The following is a 21,047-nucleotide window of genomic DNA, read 5'->3' on the forward strand; positions in this document are numbered from 1 at the left end:
TTTTCAATCACCAATGTATTAACTAACCAGAACTAGGAAGAGATCCAAGCCATACAACTGGGGGGGGGGGGGAGAATCCACCGTCCTCCATCTCTTTCCAACGTCCATATATTTTCAATCACCAATGTATTAACTAACCAGAACTAGGAAGAGATCCAAGCCATACAACTGGAGGGGGGGGGAAGAATCCACCGTCCTCCATCTCTTTCCAACGTCCATATATTTTCAATCGGATGCAAGACATCCAGAAAACTTTTTGCTCCCGGTATGGAACGAAGAAGAGGATGGGTCGACCCTCAAGTGTTCAGGCTGTATCTGCTCATTCATTCATCCCAGTTCTCTCACTGCGTTTCCAGATTTTGGACCTTATTCCTGAAAGTCGGAGGACCAGGGATGCAACCAAGCCATCCTCCACGAGGCCTCCAGGTCCAGGAGACGACGACGACCAGTGGCGTAGCGTGGGTTGTCAGCACCCGGGGCAAGGCAAGTAATTTGCGCCCCCTAACCCGTGGATTTTAGCACTCGAGTCTCTTCCGCTAGATTAGTTAAAGAAACCCTTACCCCCTAAGCACATGTATTGTTTGTTATGAAAATACTGATGTAATTAAAGTAAAATGCATCTAATGCGCCCCCCCCAGATGTTACGCCCGGTGCGGCCGGCCCCCCCTGCACCCCCCACGCTACGCCACTGACTACGACGACGACGACGACGCTGCTCTTTCTGTTGCAGGGGAAAAGACAGAGAAGTCCAGCAGCGCCGGGCCAGTCCCCACTCGCTGCGGCACAAAGCAGGGGCGCGAGCGCACGCGGTTTCCCCATTGGTCCCGAGGGCTGGCCCGCCTCCGCCTCCGCTTGACGCCGGCCCTGCCGTTTAAATGCCTCCCGACGGGCGCCCGCCGCGCCTTTGGGTCCTGAGCTGGCGGGCTGTTGCGGGCGCGTGGAAGGAAAGAAGGAAGGAAAGAGGGAGGGAGGGAAGGAAGGAGGGAGGAAGGGCAGAGCGCGCGTCTTCCCCTCTTCCTCGCGGCGGCTAAGGGGGCTCGGCTACTGCCCGGGCAGCCCCATGAAGAAGCCGCCCTTTGGCTTGGCCTCGTAGCCCGCTTTGCGGCGCCAGCCCCGGCCGCCTTTCGCCATGAGCTGTCTGGATGTTATGTATCAAGTCTACGGTCCTCCTCAGCCTTACTTCGCAGCAGCCTACAGCCCTTACCACCAGGTAGGTCGCTTCCTTCCAAAGGGCGCCAGGCTGCGCGGCGGAGACTGGCCCGGGACTGGTCCTATTGGCCTCGGGGGTTTATTTCGCGCTGTCGGCGAATAGCTTCCTCTTTCCCGGAATGGATGGGCGCCGGGGTGGGTGGCTGGGTAGGAGGGTACCGTAGGGCAGCGTTTCCCAACCTTTAGGAACTTGAAGATGCGTGGACTTCAACTCCCAGAATTCCCCAGCCAGCTATGCTGGCTGGGGAATTCTGGGAGTTGAAGTCCACGCATCTTCAAGTTCCTAAGGTTGGGAAACGCTGCCGTAGGGTGACTACTGTCACCCCTTTTGAAATGCTTGGACCGCCTGGTGGCTTGGCGGAGGATTCCGTTTCGCCCTGTTCTTTGTGGATTCGGCCGAGTTCCCTTGCTGTAGTAGGGTCGAATCCGGGCGGGCGGGGGAATTTCTTCCAGCGGAAAACTCCCGAGAGCAAACCCTAAACGGACTATTGGAAACGCAGTCCCTGCCAAATCGCTGATGTAAACCTTTTGGACGCCCGCGGGAGCCAAGCAGATTCGCCGCCCTGGCCGCCCCGGTTGGTAGCGGCGGAATTAAAAGATCCTTACCTGCAACTGTCGCTTAGCTTTCGACTTAGAAAGATGTACAGTATTCAGAGGCGCTGGCCCGGACAGAGAAAGCAGCTAAGCAAATCGGAAATTCATCTACGTTAATTCTGATTGAAGCAGTTGCGGAATTTGTGGGCCAAAGCTTCTGTCACAACGAACATTTACGGCTCCCTCGTTATTTTAAGATAGCTCCGTCAAGACCTTCAGCCATATACATAGAAGAAGGCAACGGTGTTGTGTCGGGCCTTATACCGGGATCTCACCTGCCAGCCAATCTCTCTGAATTCGAGATACTCTGCGTACGTGTCAGGCATCTTTCATGGGTTTCTAAAACCTGGCTAACCTGCTTTGCAGACTTTTGACACAACGGCCAACTACCGGTAGGAAATCTCTTCCTCATACAGCGTATCCCGTTGTGAGAAAGTGTCGATACGAAATGGAACTGGTTCCTGCGTCTTCACTTAGACCCGCGGTTTGTGGTCATGCGGACATCCCTATACTGTCTGCGTTCGTGATAGGACTTGACCGAATGTCTATAAATCGCTAGCTAGATACCTTTTAGGATGTTAAAAATAAAGAAACTCCTTTTTTTGATCATTTGAACAACTTCTAATCAATGTGATTAGAACTAGATTGTGCACCTAATATAGCCCTTTAGACAGGGTATGTTTTGTAGTTTAGAATAAATTCGTCCTGAGCAGGCCTAATATTGTTTAGAGTGACAGAAAAATACCGTGTTTAATTGTAAACCTGTTAGGATAAAATAGGATTTAAAAGAAAATTGCACCCGTTTCGCTTCTCCTCCTCCTCTCGTTTTGTTCCGAAATGAAGTGCCGTTTGGGCTGCCTTCTAAAGCTGTCTGAAGTCGCAAACATCAAGGAAATGGCACTCTGCCCATGCCACTGAAGTGCCTAACTTCTGCTTCCCAAGAAATCGTTTAAAATAAATTTGGCTTAAATCTTGAGTAAACTGAAATCAGTTTTCTCCACAAAATGAAGAAATGTCAAATGTTCATTTGCTTGTTCCCCCACCCTCCACAGTAATGTTAAATTTATTTCCGCTGTGTTACTTTATATAAATAGCAACAAAATTACCCATTGCCATTATTCTATTTGAACTTACTAGTAAACTCAGAACAAAGGGTCTTCACCAAGAGGATGCTCCATTTTCATTACCTGCTACCTTGTGAAATGCCAGACGATTTTCCATTGGAATATTCTCAGTGGCTGCTTTGAAAACCAGGTGTTTTTGAATTCTGGCCTTATGACATTAAGGGCTGTAACCTGCAGTGCATTTTCCAAATAAAAGAAGTAGACGTGTGCCTGAAATAACCTGAACATCAGAATGGAAGGATTCTGGAAGGCAAAGGTCTTAAAACTGAACAATTTATTGGCTTGTAATGGTGTGCTTTCCCCCTTTCTGGGCAGCAATGGATCAGATGACCTTCCCAATTTTTTTTCTTATCAGAACCCCCGGATCAGGCCAGTGTCCCAACAAGTTTCAGTTCCCAAAGGAAGACCTCCTGCGACATGTTAGCAGAGGAAGGGCATCAGAATGTACTGGCCATCACAGTTAGTAGCTTTGGTAATCGCTTTCTCCGTAACTGGGAATTCTTCCAGCTGCCCTCTCACTTGACTTTCCGAGAGGAAAACATTGTTGATGTAGAGATTGGTCGAGCCTTGTTTGTTCGCTGACAAAGTCCCATTTGAAAGCGTTTCTCCGATTTAGTTTTCCAAGCACTTAACACTGCATCCGAATCCAAATTATTCGTTTCGGCCCTTCCCAAAAGCAGCAGCTGCAAGCAGCTTAACCGCGCGAAAGCCAACGCGGAAAGCGTTTAGTCGACTTTCGAGAGAGCGCGCTTTCTTCTTCAGAACCTCGTAAACATAATCTAGCCCTTTCCGACAATGCCTTTCTCCCTCTGTTCGCCACAGAAATGCGTTTCCCCCTTTCCCCCAAAATCTATTTTGAAACGGTAAGTCACTTGTCCCTTTCATTTCAAATCCCACCTCAGTGTATCTCCTTGTTACCAACAAGGATTTTTCTGCTTGGGCTAAATATGGGAAGAGTCCCGTGACTTTAGGACGTCCACCTCATGAAACGCCCCCTCAAAATGCTCGTGCTTCCTAATGCCTAATTTTTCCCCAAGAAAATAAATTAAACTAGGACCCTGCCGGCATTTGCTCTGAAGAGAGGGCAGCCTTCCTTCCGCCCAAGAGACAGCAGTCAACCGGAACTCTGCTCCGTGGTCCTTGAGAATCTGTACGTTTGGGACCGAAGTCGAGTCTCTTCAAGATCTATTCTTGGTCGCTCGTTACGGCAATATTGGATATAAGGAATCCTGTAAAAATCGACAATCACGGTCTTCCCCGGAGGTTCTGGGTGCCCCAGTTTCCAGAGGGTGAAACCGGTTAGATCCTGGCCGGAAGAACCTTGTGGCACCCTGAAGCCGAAGGCACAAAGTATAGCTTAAATCGCAACCAGGTTCAACGATCTGTTTAGAGTAGTTTTCCCGTGCTTATAGTATTTAATATGCTATTTCTTGGGACGTCCCTATGCTTTTCGTGTATTCTGGACGTTTAATCTGCTAACTCTGTCAAAGAGAAAATAATAATTTAGAGCAGGAAATTCTTCGCTGCCTTTGGTCCTTTTTAGAATTGTTGGGCGGTGATATATACAGTCGCCTTCTCCAAACGCTCAAGTGGGTGGCCGTTTCGGGCCGTTCCCGGGCCAGTTCTTCTGATCCGTGCGGGTCCGCGTAGCCTTCTGGGGTTCTCCCAGCTCCAGCAAACAGCCCCTTCGGCCCGTCCGAGGCCGCGGCGTTTTGAAAGGTTCCGCCGACGCCTGCTTGCCTGCTCGAGAAAAGAGCGCAGGCCGCGCGCTGACCTAAGATCCGGGACCGCATTGGGTTTTCTCCTCTCCGGGATTTCCTCGGCGAAGGCCGGCAGAGGAACGCTGCCTGGGGAAGTGACGGCAGAAGCTCCCCCGCGCCAATGAAGCAGCGGAGCCCTTCCACCCGGGCTTCAGAAAGGCGGCAGGCGCGGCCTGCCCAGCCTCGCCCTTGGGGCGAGTTGTTCCCTCATCCGCTACATCCGTCCAAAATGCCTCCGTCGAAGGAGACTTCCCAGGCAAAGAGGTCCCGCGAGCGAAGCGCGACCAACGGGGTTGTTGCGGCCTTTCTGTGTCTAGCCCAGGGGTAGGCAACCTCGGCTCTTTTATGACTCATGGACTTCAACTCCCAGAATTCCTGAGCCAGCATAGCTGGCTCAGGAATTCTGGGAGTTGAAGTCCATGAGTCATAAAAGAGCCGAGGTTGCCTACCCCTGGTCTAGCCCTTTGCTTGCTAGATGGGCTAGACTACCACTCCCATAAGCCACCTTCCGCGCGGGGAGGAGTAATTGGAACTGCCATGGCGGGAGCCTGGTCTCTTGGGCGTTCGAGCTCCTCTTCGCACCTCACGGGGAACCCACGCCTGGAGCTCTGCGTTGCTCTAAAAGGCGTGGCTGGCGTCCCTTTGCGTGGGACTCGTTGGAGCGGGGAGGCCCGCGCTCCTTTCTGACAAGGCCTTTCCTCGAAGGCGGCGCCGGCGCCGGCGCCGGCGGCTGAAGGGAAGCCTCTCAGTCGGCCGGCTGATAGCCGCGGCAGAGCGGAACCCTTCCTCGCTGCTTTTCCCGCGCTTTCACGGCCATGAGGCAGAGGTGTGCTAATTACCGGCTTCGAGACTCGCGTCCAAGTCCCCAGCCGGCCACGGAGCCGGCGGGCTGGTGACTAAATGCCAGCTGCCAACCGTTTCGTCTCTGAGGCTTTTTCGCGTAGCTTTACCCCAGCCTGGTGGCGGCGATAAAATTGTGCCCTACCGGCTAGCAGGAATTAGACGAGCCGTAGCCCACAAGAAAAAAGGGCTGGCTCGGAAAAAGCCGCGGTCTCTCCGCCGTCCACCACCACCCGCCTCGCCCCGCGCCGCCGCAATTGTGGGACTGAAAATGGGAGCAGAGCGCCTTATTTTTATTTTTTATTTATTTATTTTATTTTAATTCCATTTATATCCCGCCCTTCTCCGAAGACTCAGGGCGGCTTACAAGCTTAGCAGTAGCCTTCATTCTATATATATGCCTGCTTGTTGGGGCTTTCATAGACCTTCCAAGCGGCATTATTACAAAGTCAGCTTAATTGCCCCCAACAATCTGGGTTCTCATTTTACCTACCTTGGAAGGATGGAAGGCTGAGTCAACCTTGAGCCTGGTGGGACTCGAACCTGCACTAATTGCAGGCAGCTGGTATTACTTAAGGAGGCATTAGCCCACTGCTCCACCAAGGCTCTTATAACCCCCCCCCCCCCCAGATAGGAGGGAAGGGCGAGGAAGTGCTCTGAGAACCCCGGGCAGGAAATGCTTTGAGGCGGGAGGAGGCAGGGCAGCGGGGAATGACTTGACCCTGACCGTTTGGGATCTCCTTCGCAGAAATTAGCCTTTTACTCGAAGATGCAGGAAGCCGCCGAGAGCGCCAGCACCAGCGGCAGTAGCAGCAGCTCCTCCTTCTCCAACCACGCCGCCCCGGCCAGCATCAAGGAGGAGGAGTGCAGCCCGGAGAAAGAGCGCCCCCCCGAGGCCGAGTACATCAACGCCAGGTGTGTCTTGTTCACCTACTTCCAAGGAGACATCAGCGCCGTGGTGGACGAGCACTTCAGCCGAGCTCTCAGCCAGCCCAGCAGCTACTCGCCCAGTAGCGCCAGCCTCAAGGCCGTTGCGAGGAGCTCCGCCGCTTGGAGAGGTGAGCTGGGTGGTCTCTTCGTCTCCGGCCGCCTTCGGGCTAGCTTTGGCCCCAGGGGATTCTCTTGCCCCCCCCCCCAGGCTCGAGAAGATGCAACTCCTCAGAGCTTGGGTCGAGTGGTGGTCAACCTGTGGCCTTCTGGTGACTTGGGTTATAACTCCCAGAAACCTCTGACGTGAGAGTTATAATCCAAGGCATCTGGAAACTGTTGCCTGCCCAGATGTAGATGGTTCCTTTTTTATTTATTTATTTATTTATTTTTATTCCATTTATATCCCGCCCTTCTCCGAAGACTCAGGGCGGCTTACAAGCTTAGCAGTAGCCTTCATTCTATATGTATGCCTGCTTATTAGGGCATTCACACACACCCCAAGTGGCATTATTACAAAGTCAGCTTAATTGCCCCCAACAATCTGGGTCCTCGGAAGGATCCCATTTATATCCCGCCCTTCTCCAAAGACTCAGGGCGGCTTACAATTTAAGCACAAACCAATGTGCTTAGCAATAGCCTTCATTCTATGTATATGCCTGCTCATTAGGGCTTTCCCCCCCCCAAGCGGCATTATTACAAAGTCAGCTTATTGCCCCCAACAATCTGGGTCCTTTTGGTATTGGGAAAGCCACAGCTTTCCGGAGTCAGAGAGATGGCAGTTTTGTGGAGATTTTTAAGAAACCTAACTAAGAAACCAAGTGCTGTTGTTGTTCAAGGATAGGTAGTAGTTGTAGAATGCAAGTTTGGAATACTTTAAGAGAAGGAGAATATTCCTATGACCATAATGTTCACTAGCAAATAAACGAGTCTGCTTTGGATGCATTATTTCATAGAATTCTGATCAGGACTGGCCCTAAGGTTAGCCAGAGTGAGAAAGTCCTCTCCAAAAAAAAAATATCTACCTTGCTTTCAGATGTAACCGATGTTGTCCCATCATTAGTGTTGAAGAAAGATTGTGATACTCTTTGTAGGCAAAAAGACAGGGGACTCCTTGCAGCAAAATGTCTTGGGCCATCTGATAGCAGCTGTTGAAGAAATGAAGGCTAGCAGGGTAGAATCTATATCTTGGGGATAAGTCTCTGCAATTCCCTTCCCTCAGCAGGTAACCCAATGTCATTGCAATCATGTTTAGAAACTTCCACGTTCATACTCCCAAGCTAAGCGGAGGAACTATGATAATTAAGGTTGCTTTTAAAGTAGAGTATGTGAAAGAGAGCAGAACTGATGGTTTCCTGCTTGCTATAATATATTTTAGTTACTATCAAAATGACTTAAAGGCAATCAAGTTTATGAGGCTCATTTCATTTTAACAGAACTACCAGTCATACTCGGACCCAAGGTGATAAAAGAATAAAGGAATTTGAGCCTAGGAATGTGTTTTGAGAGAAACATATAAGTAAAAGTTTCTCTCTAGTATATATCGTTCCCCAAGCAATTTCTATAGAGGGAAAGAGGGAAATATATCTCCAGTCTGTGCGCAGAACTGGTAAAGAGGTTTACATGAGCAAGAAAATTTTCTTTTCTCAAGTTTACCGACTGCCTGTTTTTGTTCATCTTCAAGGTGGATGATTGGAGGGCAGACCAGTGATATTTCTGGATAAAGGTTTATGGTTTGATCTGTCCAGCAGCCTCATCCATGTAAAAACTTGTATTAGAAAAAGGGAACAGCAACCTGTGTTCACTTTGCCAGAGATGAGAAAGCCTCCTCAGCCCTTCCCCCCAAACTGTAAGGACTGGTTCTATTCATTAATTAAAACAGCATAATCTCACCAGATTACCTTCTCCTAAAACTGATTTCAGGCACCTTTGGAGGCAGGAAAAATTTTTTGTCACCTTATGTTGATTGCTGCTTTCCTGCTGGCCATAGTGAAGAAACTTATTACTGTGCCAGATGGTGCTCTGCTTTGGTCAAATAGAATTCTTTGGAATCTTCTTCAATTGGGTTGCGGGAATAGTTAATATTAGCTGAATAGGTGCCTGGTTCATGGATTACATTAAGCTATGGCTTAATTTTAGCTTGGTGTGAACCCAGAAGCTGTGGTGGGAAATCATAGTTTATGCTTTAGTATAGGGCCGTGGTGGTGAACCTATGGCACGTGTGCCACAGATGGCACGCTGAGCCCTCTCTGTGGGCACACGTGCTGTCGCCCCAGTCCTAGCCTTCAGCTGGATTTTATAAAACCTTTTCACTTTAGGCCTCCACCACCGTGTGCAAAAGAAAGAGGTTCAATTAATCAATCAATTTCAACTTCTCGCTGGAAAAAAAAGATCTCGCAAAGTTGGAATTGATTGAACTTTTTAGTCCCACTCAGTCGGCCATTACCACTGCAGCCATGCCCATCCAATTGGCCACACCCACCCAATGGGCCGCTCCCACCCAATGGGCCACACCCACCCAGCACCCAACGATACATAAGTGGGTTTTGGGTTGCAGTTTGGGCACTCGGTCTCTAAAAGCTTCGCCATCACTGGTATAGGGTGTCACTCAGCAATTCTGAGTTATTAAAGAAATCATGGTCGGGCACATATGAATATGTTTAGAGTCTTGTTTTAATAAAGCTACGAGGTTATATATATTTATATAGATTTGTTAAGTAGGTAATTGGATTTTTTTCCCAAAAAAGTGAGCTAAGTATATTCATTTATGAAATCAATTTATTTCAGTGCCCATCTTGCAAATGCAATTCTGAGTGGCTAAAAACATATTAAAACAATAAAAAACCTATATTTGGAGTTATAAAACGTAAACTCTGGTCACTGAGGATGAATCCAATGAAAGAATAAACAGATATTTTTTTTCATGTGCCAAGAATACATGCTATTCTTATAAATCAAGCTGTATGTACAAGTACAGTCCAGCTTTTTACTTATACACTGTACATGGAAAACAAACATAACAAACATAGTATTAAACATAACGTTTACGTATAGAACACCATTGAAAGATGTTTATAAAATGATCATGATTAACCAAGATGTGTTGAATAAACCGCCCACAACCATTCAGTATTGAAAGATAACAGATGATTCATTATTATCTTTACAAAAAGATTGCTTACACCAGTCTTATATCCTGAGATAAATGGGGGAAAAGAAATAACAAGTCACTGGGATGAATAGCTGTATGTAGATGAGAATTTTTCCTATTAATTGCCAAAATCTTCCTGGAGGAAGGTTCAGGGGATAGCCGAGTGCTGGGAGAACAAACAAGATTATTTTTAGTGGAGCAACCAGTAGATGTGTGTGGGGGGGGCACTATACCTTTTGCATGGAGTGGACAGCACTTGGAAATGGGGTCTCCTAGTAAATGTCTATGCCTTTGATAGTTTCTGAAGGCAAGCAGAGGAGGGCACTGGCTTTGTTTTGTGACAAAACCCAATGGGCTTTTTTAAGTCTAACATAACCCTTATTTGTTGGATGGAAGCTTGAAGGAATGGGGCTCTGCAGCCCAGCCCTCTTTCACTTTTCTTTTGAATGAAATGGAGTATCTGAGTGCTGTGCCTAATCATAGAAAATCCCTTAACGTAGCCCCAACGCCACTTCAATATCTATGCCTGTACCACAATAGTCTTATCGGTCAAAGTAAAGTCAGTGTAAGTTCAGAAGGAACGTTTTTGCAGTCACTGCCTTGATTTCTTTTGTGGGAACAAAACTTCCTGACTGGAAAAGTTTGTCATGGTCAAGCAGTGCTATTTCAGAAGAACTGGAGTTTCAAATTTCAGCCACAGCCGTAAAGAGTTGTGGCACCTGAAAGATGAACAAATTTTATCATCACATAAACTTTGGTTAATAAACAGTTCACCTTTAGGTGTCAAAACAACCTCTTTGTTTTTATCCCTGAAATTTGTGCTGCTACAGGTGCCCAGTTCCTAAACAAAACTAAGGAGAAGATGCACTTGAATGCTGTATGCTTCCCACTGGATATCACTGTGTCATTTTTTTAGCAGCAGTACCAACATGCTTTTATACTGTCTTTTTTCTGGATTTTTTTTTTAAAAATCCAGCCTTTGTATTTTCATACAATCTTTCATCCAAGCACTAATCAAGGCAGCACCACTTAGCTTTCAAGTCCTGGCAAAGTTGGTGGGATGCTCATAGAGAAAATTTAAATCTTCTGAGAGCCAAATTGACTCTCACATAATCATTCCAGATATACTACTTATCCTTCTTCCAGACTTGGATTTTTATGGAAGAACATAATTAATAGTCACTATTATTGCTCCTAAAGAAGTAAAAACAGTATTCAAAATTAGCATGCAGTTTTTTTCTCTGTAAATAACAACATACACAACAATGTATGACATTTATGTTGGGTGAAAATATTATAGGCCTTAAATATTTCTTATTTAAAACTTTAAAATTCAGAAAAGTAACCAATTTGAAAGGGGAGTTTTAGACACTTATGTCATCTTCCTTGGAAGCCATCCCTGCTGAAAACAGTAATACTTAATTTTGGCCGAGTATGTATAGATTTGTATTTTTACAAAGCAGTTCTCTTTAGTAAGACAACACACTATTCTGCTGAGTAGTTAAGGTGGTCTGATTTATACAACTTTTTCTATTGAGAAATTCAGGTCATTCAATAACTGCTCCCATCAGAAGCCCTCAAGATGACTTGGTCTAGCATCCCAGCCAGTCAGCTAGCCAGCCAAGCCTTGTCTTGGGACACCTTCTGCCTGAAATGCAAATTATTGGACACATCTCTGCACCTTGAAGCATTTGAGAGGGTGACAGATTCTCACTGAATCACCATAACTGCCATCACATAAACCTTGGTGTGACTCATTAAATATGGCTTATTTATGAGCAGACCAAATTTTAACTGTATGGTTCCAATTTGCTTTAGACCACACATTATGCTAAACCAAAACAAACGAGTCATATTGAGGTAAACTATTATTGTTGTGCCATAAACAGCACACTATGGTTTTCTGAACTGTGGTGTGTATGTTAATATAGGTCTGAACCCAGTCAATAAAAAATATATTGGCAATGTCCTTTGCTTCCTTGTTGCTTAACCAGCGATTCCCAGCTCTTGCAGTGCAGTTTGATGGGTGAATTCATCTCTAAAATTTCCATAATTTCATCCTAAAATGCCTCAGAAAATGCTTCCTCATTTCTCTTAAACCAGGCACGTCAAACTGCTGGCCCATGGGCCAGATGCATCATACTAAAACTGTCCCCGCCCCATTGCTGGCAATGGGGAAAAAGTCACGATACATCGTGCGACATCACATGACATCGTGAGTTTGACATGCCTGTCTTAAACAATGAATTGTCCTCAAGTAAAAACTTTCAGTTTCAAAGTGGTGTAAGTCCAGCTGTACAAGACCTATTTGGAAGAATTTACCACAACTTCAAGTGACCTCTTCCAAATCCATGCCCTCCCATCTAAGAGTCTTGCATTACAGCTGCAAACCCTCAATCAGCTCAGCTTTTACTGCCTACACTGCCTGGAATTATTAGAATTGTGGTCCATTACTATTTATTTATGTGTCACGCCACTCCCAGCAACTCTGATTGCAGGTAAAATTGTAAAAAACTAAACAAAACAAGAACAACCCACCCACCCCCCACAGCAATATAGTTGGAGGATGTCACTGAAGGCTATTGTAATGTTACTCCTCAAGATAGAAGTTGGGCTATTCCTCTTCATGACCTTTTCTTCTCTTCTACCCTTCCACCAGAGCCTAGTGGCCATTTAGTTTCAGATGCAGGACTGTAGTTGAATACTGATGGCATCAGGTCAGCTACAGAAACAAATAAATCTACATGCCTTGTTGCAATTGATCCATTAGTGTAATACCCACTCCTGCTCCTATGGTTTTATGATTGCAAAGAGGGCCTCAAAAACATAATTTGCTAAATAGAATAGAATAACAGAGTTGGAAGGGACCTTGAAGGTCTTCTATTCCAACTCCATGCTTAGGCAGGAAACCCTATACCATTTCAGACAAATGGCTGTCCAGTCTCTTTGTAAAAACTTCCAGTGTTGGAGCATTCACAACTTCTGGAGGCAAGTTATCCACTGATTAATTGTTCTAACTGTCTTAGGTTGCATCTCTCCTTGATTAGTTTCCACCCATTGCTTCTTGTCCTGCCCTCAGATACTTTGGAGAATAGCTTGACTCCCTCTTCTTTGTGGCAACTCCTGAGATATTGGGACACTGCTCTCATGTCACCCTTTAGTCCTTCTTTTCATTAAACTATACATACCCAATTCCAGCAATCGTTCTTTATATGTTTTAGCCTCCAGTCCCCTGATCATTTTTGTTGCTCTTCTATGCACTCTTTCTAGAATCTCAACATCTTTTTTACATCGTGGTGACCAAAACTGGATGCAGTATTCCAAGTGTGGCCTTACCAAGGCATTGTAAAGTGGTATTAACACTTCACGTGATCTTGATTCTATCCCTCTGTTGATGCAGCCTAGAACTGTGTTGGCCTTTTTGGCAGCACACTGCTGGCTCACATTTAAGTGATTGTCCACTAGGACTCCGAGATATCTCTCACAGTTACTACTATTGAGCAAGGTACCACCACAAGGTACCTGTGCATTTGGTTTTTCTTGCCTAAATGTAGAACCTTACTTTTTTCACCATTGAATTTCATTTCATTAGATAGCGCCCAATGTTCAAGTCTGTCAAGATCCTTCTGTATCTTAAAGTGTTGGCTATTCCTGCCAGCTTGGTGCCGTCTGCAAATTTGATGAGTTCCCCATCTCTCCCCTCGTCCAAATCATTGATGAAGATGTTGAAGAGTACTGGGCCTAAAACAGAGCCTTGAGGTACCCCACTGCATACTTCCCTCCATGTACCATAGATGCAGTTCCATTGAGGACTACAAAGACCATCAGATACAGTGCAGCCTTCCAGTGTGCACTAGGAACCTAAAGCAACCAAGCAACACAAAGGATGGTGAAATACCTAGCCAAGGGGAATCTTGTGCTGCTTAGAAGGTGATTGTGTCAGTTTTGTGTGGCTAGTTCTATCACTATTGGATCCATTACAAGTTGGCACTGTTCTTGTTTTATCATCCCCACATTATGGGGAGTGAGACGATTACTTTTTCACCTATAAGCAGTGATGCTTGATGGGAAGCCAGAGATTTCTACCATTCATTTTCCTGAATTTGTCAGATTAAGGCATTGTTCATTGTCTTCACTATTGTGACTAAAGAAAAAAGAAAGTTTGGCAATCAAGGCAGCAAATGTTGTGCTGAAATACTTTTCTGCCAGCTCAGGAACTGGTGGATGTGCAATGCTTTAATGTTTTCCAATCTGACAGTTCCCTGAGAGAAGAAATACAATGATTTTGCATCTCTAGAAAAAATGAAATGCATAGTGTCTTTGTGTCTTTCCTTTATACTTGTGAGATGAAGCATAGATAAGTGCCCCAAAATAGATCAGTTTCTTTCCTCTTTATCCCTCCATCTTTCAGAATTAATTGTTAGGTTTTAGCAAACATTATCTAACACTCCTGTTTCTAAGTTTTTAAAGTGGAGGTGGGGAAAGTGTGGCAGTTTATAATTGCCTCTTCTCCAGAGACAAGGGAACAGGGATTTCTAGGACATTTTGTCTCTTGAAAAACATCCTGGCAATTTGAACATTCTTCTTTTGATCACAGTGCTGACCTTAGATTGTTCCCAGCCCTTAATCTAAATACCATATATTGTATGTTTGTCCTTCCTGTTTAATTTATCACAGCCAAAGTGTGCAGATTTTATCCTACTTTCCTACAAAAAGACTAGATGGATATGCATCTGCAGTTGAACTCAGCTTGAAAAAGACATTACTTTCAATATACTATGTTTTTTAAAAAAGATTTCACAAGCATTATACTGGGTTTGTTGATAACTAGAGGCATTTATAAGCCAGTTTTGTAGCAGTTAAAGTCACAGGATTGGAAGCCAAAAAGACAATAAGCTCTAATCCTGCTTTAGGTATGGAACCTAGCTGGTTGATCTTGGAAAGTCATTCGATCTTATTCTATCTCTCAATGGCAAAGTATTTTTGAAAATATTGCCAAGAAAACTGTAGGGACTGGTCAGTCTAGTTGCCAGGAATCAAACTCATTGATAGGCACTCTAGACACAGAAATAGAAAGAGTGGTGCTAAGAATGATTTTTAATTGATAAGTAACATTTAGCTTATGAGTAGATTTTAGTGGGATATTGTTATTGGTACGTTGTTTGTAGTTATGTTAAAAGAGAGTTAAAGCGCATTATGAATTTGGTTAATTGTATATTATGCATAATTTTTATTTAGAATATGATTATTGTAACTATAATCCTGTATTTAGCTCTGGGAAGTGGGGGGAGCAAGTGGGAGGGGTTGGGGTGGGAGGGATTTGGGGATATATTGTAAAATTTTGTTTTTGTAAAACTCTTTAATAAAAAAAAGATAAGTAACAGAACAATTTCATGCACAATGCCAAAGATTCATCTGAACCCAGTTCATGTGCTATTTTTAAATATAAGCAGAATTTTTAAAATTGTGTAGAATTTTATATTTTTATTTGATGCTAATATGAAAGAATAAAAAGGTACATTGGCTTTATTCTTTGCATCTAATCACTTTTTAAATAAGTCAGAATGAGCAGATTTGTACTAAACTATGTTTTATATTAAAGGTTTATATAAGCCATGATTGGGTTAACACTAAGCCAAAATAAAACACACAGAGTTTCACATACAGTAGTGTATGAAACCAACTGTTGTTTTAAAAGTATCAAAGTCTTGAAAGTTCTTTTGTGGTACTAAACCTTTTTCATATAAGTTCAAAAATAGTATCCTACAAATTTTCAGTGTCACTCAGTTTGGGAGGAGAAAATTCACCTTGAAGATGCCTGTAAATAATCTCAATTTTGAGCACCTGGGTTTTAAATTTGTAAAGAATTATAACTATTTCAGAATGGAAAACACAGCTTTGAGCCTCCAATTCACAATTTTGTGTTGTTCGTTTCTGAAGAATATTTACTTGTAAATATTTATAAGTAACCATAGGGCCTGAGTATCTGAGAGACTAATTGTCTCCAAAAGTTTTTGTCTAGCCAGAATGTTTCTGTAGAATGGGTGCACTCCAGTCCCCCTTTTTCAGAAGCATGCCTTTTCTGTTGCAGCCTCCATCTTCTGGAACAGCATCTCCCAGAGATAAAAGATAAAAGATAGCATCCAGAAAGCTTTGAAAATTTGGCTTTGAACCGAGGCCTGGGATTAAGTTTTATGATTTGTTCAATGGCCTCTGTTTTGTTTTGTTATTTTCTTATTTCATCCTGGGCTGTCTGTTTTTATGTTTTCTTTAGTTTTGTACATCACCCAGTCAGGAAGAGACAGTGTGAAATGAAGCATAGACACAAGTTATTTAGGCTTTATACCCGCATGATACAAACAGTTTTTATCATATTTGTGAGAACAAAGGCTCAAAGTGTTTTATTTGGTTTAAATACATTAATAACAAAATACCAAAGAAAGCATTTCAGTGTCATCTGTGAAAGAAAACAAGCCTGAATAATCTAGTGGGTCATTTTAGGGGAACTGCTTTTGTTTTAAATGCATGTCGTGTAAGGATGCGAAAGGCAGGCTATATCAGTCTGCTTGAGAACTCTTAAAAGAATCAACCTATTGGTCTTGGTTATAGAACAGGAAAAAGGTAATATCTGGAATATACATTGTTGGAACTATGCAAAAGACAAAGACTAGAAATGAGTTAGTTGTCCTCCTATCCTTCTAATGCTGTCTGTTTTGTGCTTATCTTTCTTTGTACAGAAGGATCTTTTCCTATGAGCCAACGTAGTTTCCCACCCTCTTTCTGGAACAGCACTTACCAACCTTCTTCTGTGCCTGCCTCTTTGGGCAGCCCACTGGCAGCTGCTGCCCACAGTGAACTGCCCTTTGCCACAGCGGACCCTTATTCTCCGGGCTCACTGCACAGCCATCTTCATCAGGGGCCTCCGGAGCCTTGGCACCCAGCTCACCATCATCACCACCACCATCACCACCCATACATTGGTACACAGAGTTCTGCTTACCCTCGGCCCGCCACAGTGCATGAGGTCTACAGCCCACATTTTGACCCTCGCTATGGTTCACTGCTGGTGCCTGCTGCTTCCGTGCGTCCCCACCGCCTCACTCCTGCCTCGGTGCCCACCCCAGTCAGCCCTCAGTGTGAGCTAGGCAAGAATGAGCCTGCCACATCATCATGGACAACGCCAGCTCCTTTTGCTGGTCCTGCAGGAGAGATGGCGCAGAGCTTAGGGCTGAATGTAGAGGCAGGTAAGACCTGGCAGGCCCACTTTTCTTTCTTTTCCTTACTGTTGAAAATCCTCTCTACTGTAATTGTGTATTCCAATGAATGAGGAATTAGGTAAACAGCTGCCTGTGCATTTTCCTGCATGACCCCAGACAAAACTCTGGCTTATCACAGAAGCAACTAGCCCTCAACATTTCTCTCTCTCTCTTTCTCTCTCTCTTCTTCTCAGTGACATATGATGCCCCATTTTGAATTATAAAAAAGTGTCTAGCAGGATCTAATGATTTTGTCAAACTGATGACACGAGCAAAATCACACCATTGCAAAAGTTCTGCTCCTTTCCTACATGCATACAATTTTGTGATGTTTGTACAAAATAGACAGAACTTGTATTATAACAGCATATTTATTTTGTCATTTGCCATGCTTGCCCATCTTTGCAGATACCTGTGATGTTATACCATTGCAGAAAGATGACTGGATTCATACCTTTTGCTAAAGCAAAGGCCATCACAAAAGCTGGTCGGAGCAAAATAATTTATTGTGATCAGATTTTGGGGGGAGGGGGTTTTGTATCCTGGAGACTTCAAGTGCAAATTATGTACCTTAAGTCTTCCAGAGGCTTAAAGCACCATTTTAGCTCTTAAAAATCCTGATGAAAGCTCAAAATTGGAATTCTACTTTCTGTCACATTTAGAATTGTAGCTTTTGGTCCTAAGCTGACAAAGATTCTGTACCACAGCATTAAGCTATCATGTAGTTTACTTGGCTGTGATTCTGACAACACACCTAGAATGTGACCTGTTTTGTTACTCCAGCCACTGTAACTTGCTAACCATGCTTTGTGGTTTAGCATAATGTAGGAACCCAGGCACTGCAGTTTTTTTCAATAATCCTTGATTAGACAAACCGCAGCTTGCCTAACACAAGATATGAACAAAGCTGTTGTGTTTCCTCAGACCTCTCTACATCATGGGTTCTCCATGGGGGGACAAGGAAACACTCAGCGTGATATCACGATTCATATGGCATCATGTTACCAGGAGGACAGGAGAAAGACACAGAACACCAACAGTATGAGGTCTTTGTTTGTTTGTTTCAGTAAGTGTCCTGAAACTCTACTGCAATGTTTCTCAACCTTGACAGCTTTAAGATGCGTGAACTTCAACTCCTAGAATCTGGGAGTTGAAGTCCACACATCTTAAAAGTTGCCAAGGTTGAGAAACACTGCTCTACTGAATGATATTGCCCATTACTGTCAACTTCACAATAACCCTGCAAGTTAATTTGATTTTTTTCCACATTTACTTTGATCCAGGATCATTCATGGCAACTATTTTTGATGCCAGAAATGATGTAAAAAGTCTGAGACTTGGCACTTTTCTATTTTTTTTTTTTACAAATAAAGAGGTGTTTGAATACAGTATATGAGGCTGTAATGTTTAGGTGGTAGTAACTTCCCCAGTGGTTGTGCCATCAAGCATTTTAGATTTTGTAAGTTCTCACATAAAGTTAATCCATACGCCTTTGTTCTTCATTTCACACTTCTTCTGGACATCAGTTCTTGTGTTTTAAGTAACTTACCTATTTTTGCAAGCATATAATAATAATAATAATAATTGTATTTGTATACCGCCCTTCTCCCGAAGGACTCAGGGCGGTGAACAGGGCAATAAATACTAAAATACGAAGATACAAAAGTTAAGAAAAGATTAAACATAATGCCCAATACAATACAACAATAAATACGGTACGTTAAAAGCAATAATAAAACCCAAACCCATCAGACCAGGCCGGCTTGTTCAAACAAGTAGGTTTTTAGATCCTGTCGGAAGGAGCGAAGGTCGGGGGCCATCCGGAGCTCGACTGGTAAACGGTTCCACAAATCCGGCGCACCCACAGAGAACGCCCTCCCCCTGGGGGCCACCAGTCGACATTCTCTGACCGGTGGCACCCTGAGGAGGCCCTCTCTGTGGGAGCGCACTGGGCGGAGGGAAGTTGTTGACGGCAGCAGGTGCTCCCTAAGGTATTCCGGACCCATGCAATGTAGGGCTTTAAAGGTCATTACCAAATATGAGGGTATTTGGCTCTTTCTGTCTTTATTTCATTTCTTTTCTCTTCCCTTTTTTAATTTCCAACTTCTCTCTTTCTTTTTCTTTCTTTTTCTCCCTGTTCTCAGGTTTGCAGCCTCAGGATAAAAGCAAAGATCTCTACTGGTTTTAGATCTGCCTTCCCATCGTGACTTCTCCTCTAGTCAAACTTTTGTCTATGTAAGAGTGGGTACAGAGCCAAAGTCAAGTCAATTTGTAACAGCTTCTGATCTTGGTTTTCAGCTCACCATTATTCCTACTGTGCTGGATCACTCCTGAGCTGAGCTGCTGATTATAACTCTCCTTTCCTACACACAAATTCCAGCTTTGTTCTTTGCCTCACTCTTCTGATATCAGCATCTCACATCGAGACAAGAAAAAGGGAAAGGCTAAAAGCTTCTTCAGTTTGACATTTCTTCTCCTAAAATGGCAAAATTGAACACAACAGCTTCACATTCAGAAGAACTGGATATAATGAATGAGGATGTGAAAAACATTGACTTTAGGAAACTGAAGGGTTTGTTCATATTACTGAGGACATAAATCATGCTTATCATTTGGCATTAAAAAAAACTCTTTGGAAGCAGCATGGAAGATATTCAAGTGGTGTGAATGAAGCAAAGTAATTCTAAACTCTTAGACACATTTGGGACATATTTTTTTTTAAAAAAGGATGGATTTTTCTGACTTCAGCATGGTGATGAGTGGCAAGTGACTAGTGGGGCCACCTGCCTCCAGGCTTACACAAATGCAGCTGTTCAAGAGACAACTGTTCCAACTCCAAGAACTTGACAATCAAGGTGGCACTTCTGAGTTTGGCACAAAAATGCATAGGATAATACTTATATGCATAGTTGTATATATAAGTTTTTTATACATAAAACATTTATGATGATAGAAAATATCTTTTAAAAAACTCTTCCAACTTTCAGGAGAAACAACTGGAGTGAGTGGGAGGGGAGGGCTAATGGGGTGGACAATAGACTTCATTTAATTGAATGTTCCTTTATGACTTTTTTAGTAACCAGGAGACGCTCTCTCCCTCCCCCCCCCTCTCTCTCTTTCTCTCTCGTTTTGAAAAGGATATACAGTGAAGTGTTTATTTGTAGGGAAGATAATTAAAAATGTCTCCTTTAACTTTTGATTGCATTTATTTTATGAAGTAAAGGGTGGAGATTTCAGATGTCCATTGGAAATCCCAATTGTCCCTATTTTTTAATTTTAAAAATTCCATTGACTTGCTTAACATTGATTTAGAAACCATCTGGATCAAATCAAATAGCAAATTAGTTTACTATCTTGTTTCCCACCATAACAAAACCTACAGATCAACAGATAACAAGCCATAAATAGAATTTGGAGATGCAATAACCTCTCCTCTTATCTTTAAGCAACTGCTCCCCCGGGATATGATGCTTCTGATTCTGTCCGTGGCATATAAGCATCCTGTTTAGTAGCAACTGACTGTCTTATCATTTCATTTCATTTATTCAATTTAGGCACTACCTGACTCCAAAATGACTCTAGATATACAATAAAACCAAACAAAATAGGAATATACATTATATTAAAATGATAAAGTACAAAGGGAATAAGAAGGGGAATTAAAAAAAAAACAACCCAAGAACAGATGGTGTTTTTACCTTAAAACATATGCAACAAGGGGCATCAATAACCATACCCCAAGGCCTGGGAAAACATTCAAGTGTTCAAGGCTTTTTGATAAGCTATCAGAATGGGGTCACCTGGGCAACACAGGAGATGGGCAGTTTCTCATAGAATCTTGCTTTTTATGCCATGTAGGACTTTATAGGTCACAATCAGTATCTTGAATGATAGTTGGAACTGAACAATGCAATCAGTGCAACTCAGGAAGCAGTGGTGCCACATGGACATACCTAGTCATGCGCATTATTGTCCATGCCACTGCATTCTGTTGATGCTTCCAAATGGTTTTCAAGGGGAGGTCTATGTGCAAGACATGAGTGACTTCTCTTCCTGATCCAGGAAAAGATGCACTGGTGCACCAGATGAATAAAATTCATTTTTTAAAAGTTGCCTAAGGTTATACTTCCATACCATAGTGGTATCAGTAATAACCATTTTTCTTACTTTGCATCTCCCACTGTGA

General features: G+C 43.6%; 1 protein-coding gene across 2 annotated transcripts; it reads left to right on the plus strand.

The window, feature by feature from the left end:
* Window positions 1–954: 954 nt before the first annotated feature.
* On the plus strand, window positions 955–19,782 carry VGLL2 (vestigial like family member 2). Of its 2 annotated transcripts, none has more exons than XM_083355638.1 (4): window positions 955–1,210; window positions 6,276–6,585; window positions 16,343–16,849; window positions 19,006–19,782. In XM_083355638.1, exons 1-4 carry the CDS (start codon window positions 1,130–1,132, stop codon window positions 19,047–19,049), a joined length of 942 nt encoding a protein of 313 aa, XP_083211764.1. In that variant the 5' UTR covers window positions 955–1,129; the 3' UTR covers window positions 19,050–19,782. The 2 variants fall into 2 exon arrangements, with proteins under 2 accessions (XP_083211764.1, XP_083211763.1); XM_083355637.1 differs by lacking the exon at window positions 19,006–19,782 and adding an exon at window positions 17,786–17,962.
* The last annotated feature ends 1,265 nt before the right edge of the window (window positions 19,783–21,047 follow it).

The sequence above is a fragment of the Vipera ursinii genome (genome assembly GCF_947247035.1).
Source record: "Vipera ursinii genome assembly, chromosome: 1".
Lineage (NCBI taxonomy): Eukaryota > Metazoa > Chordata > Lepidosauria > Squamata > Viperidae > Vipera > Vipera ursinii.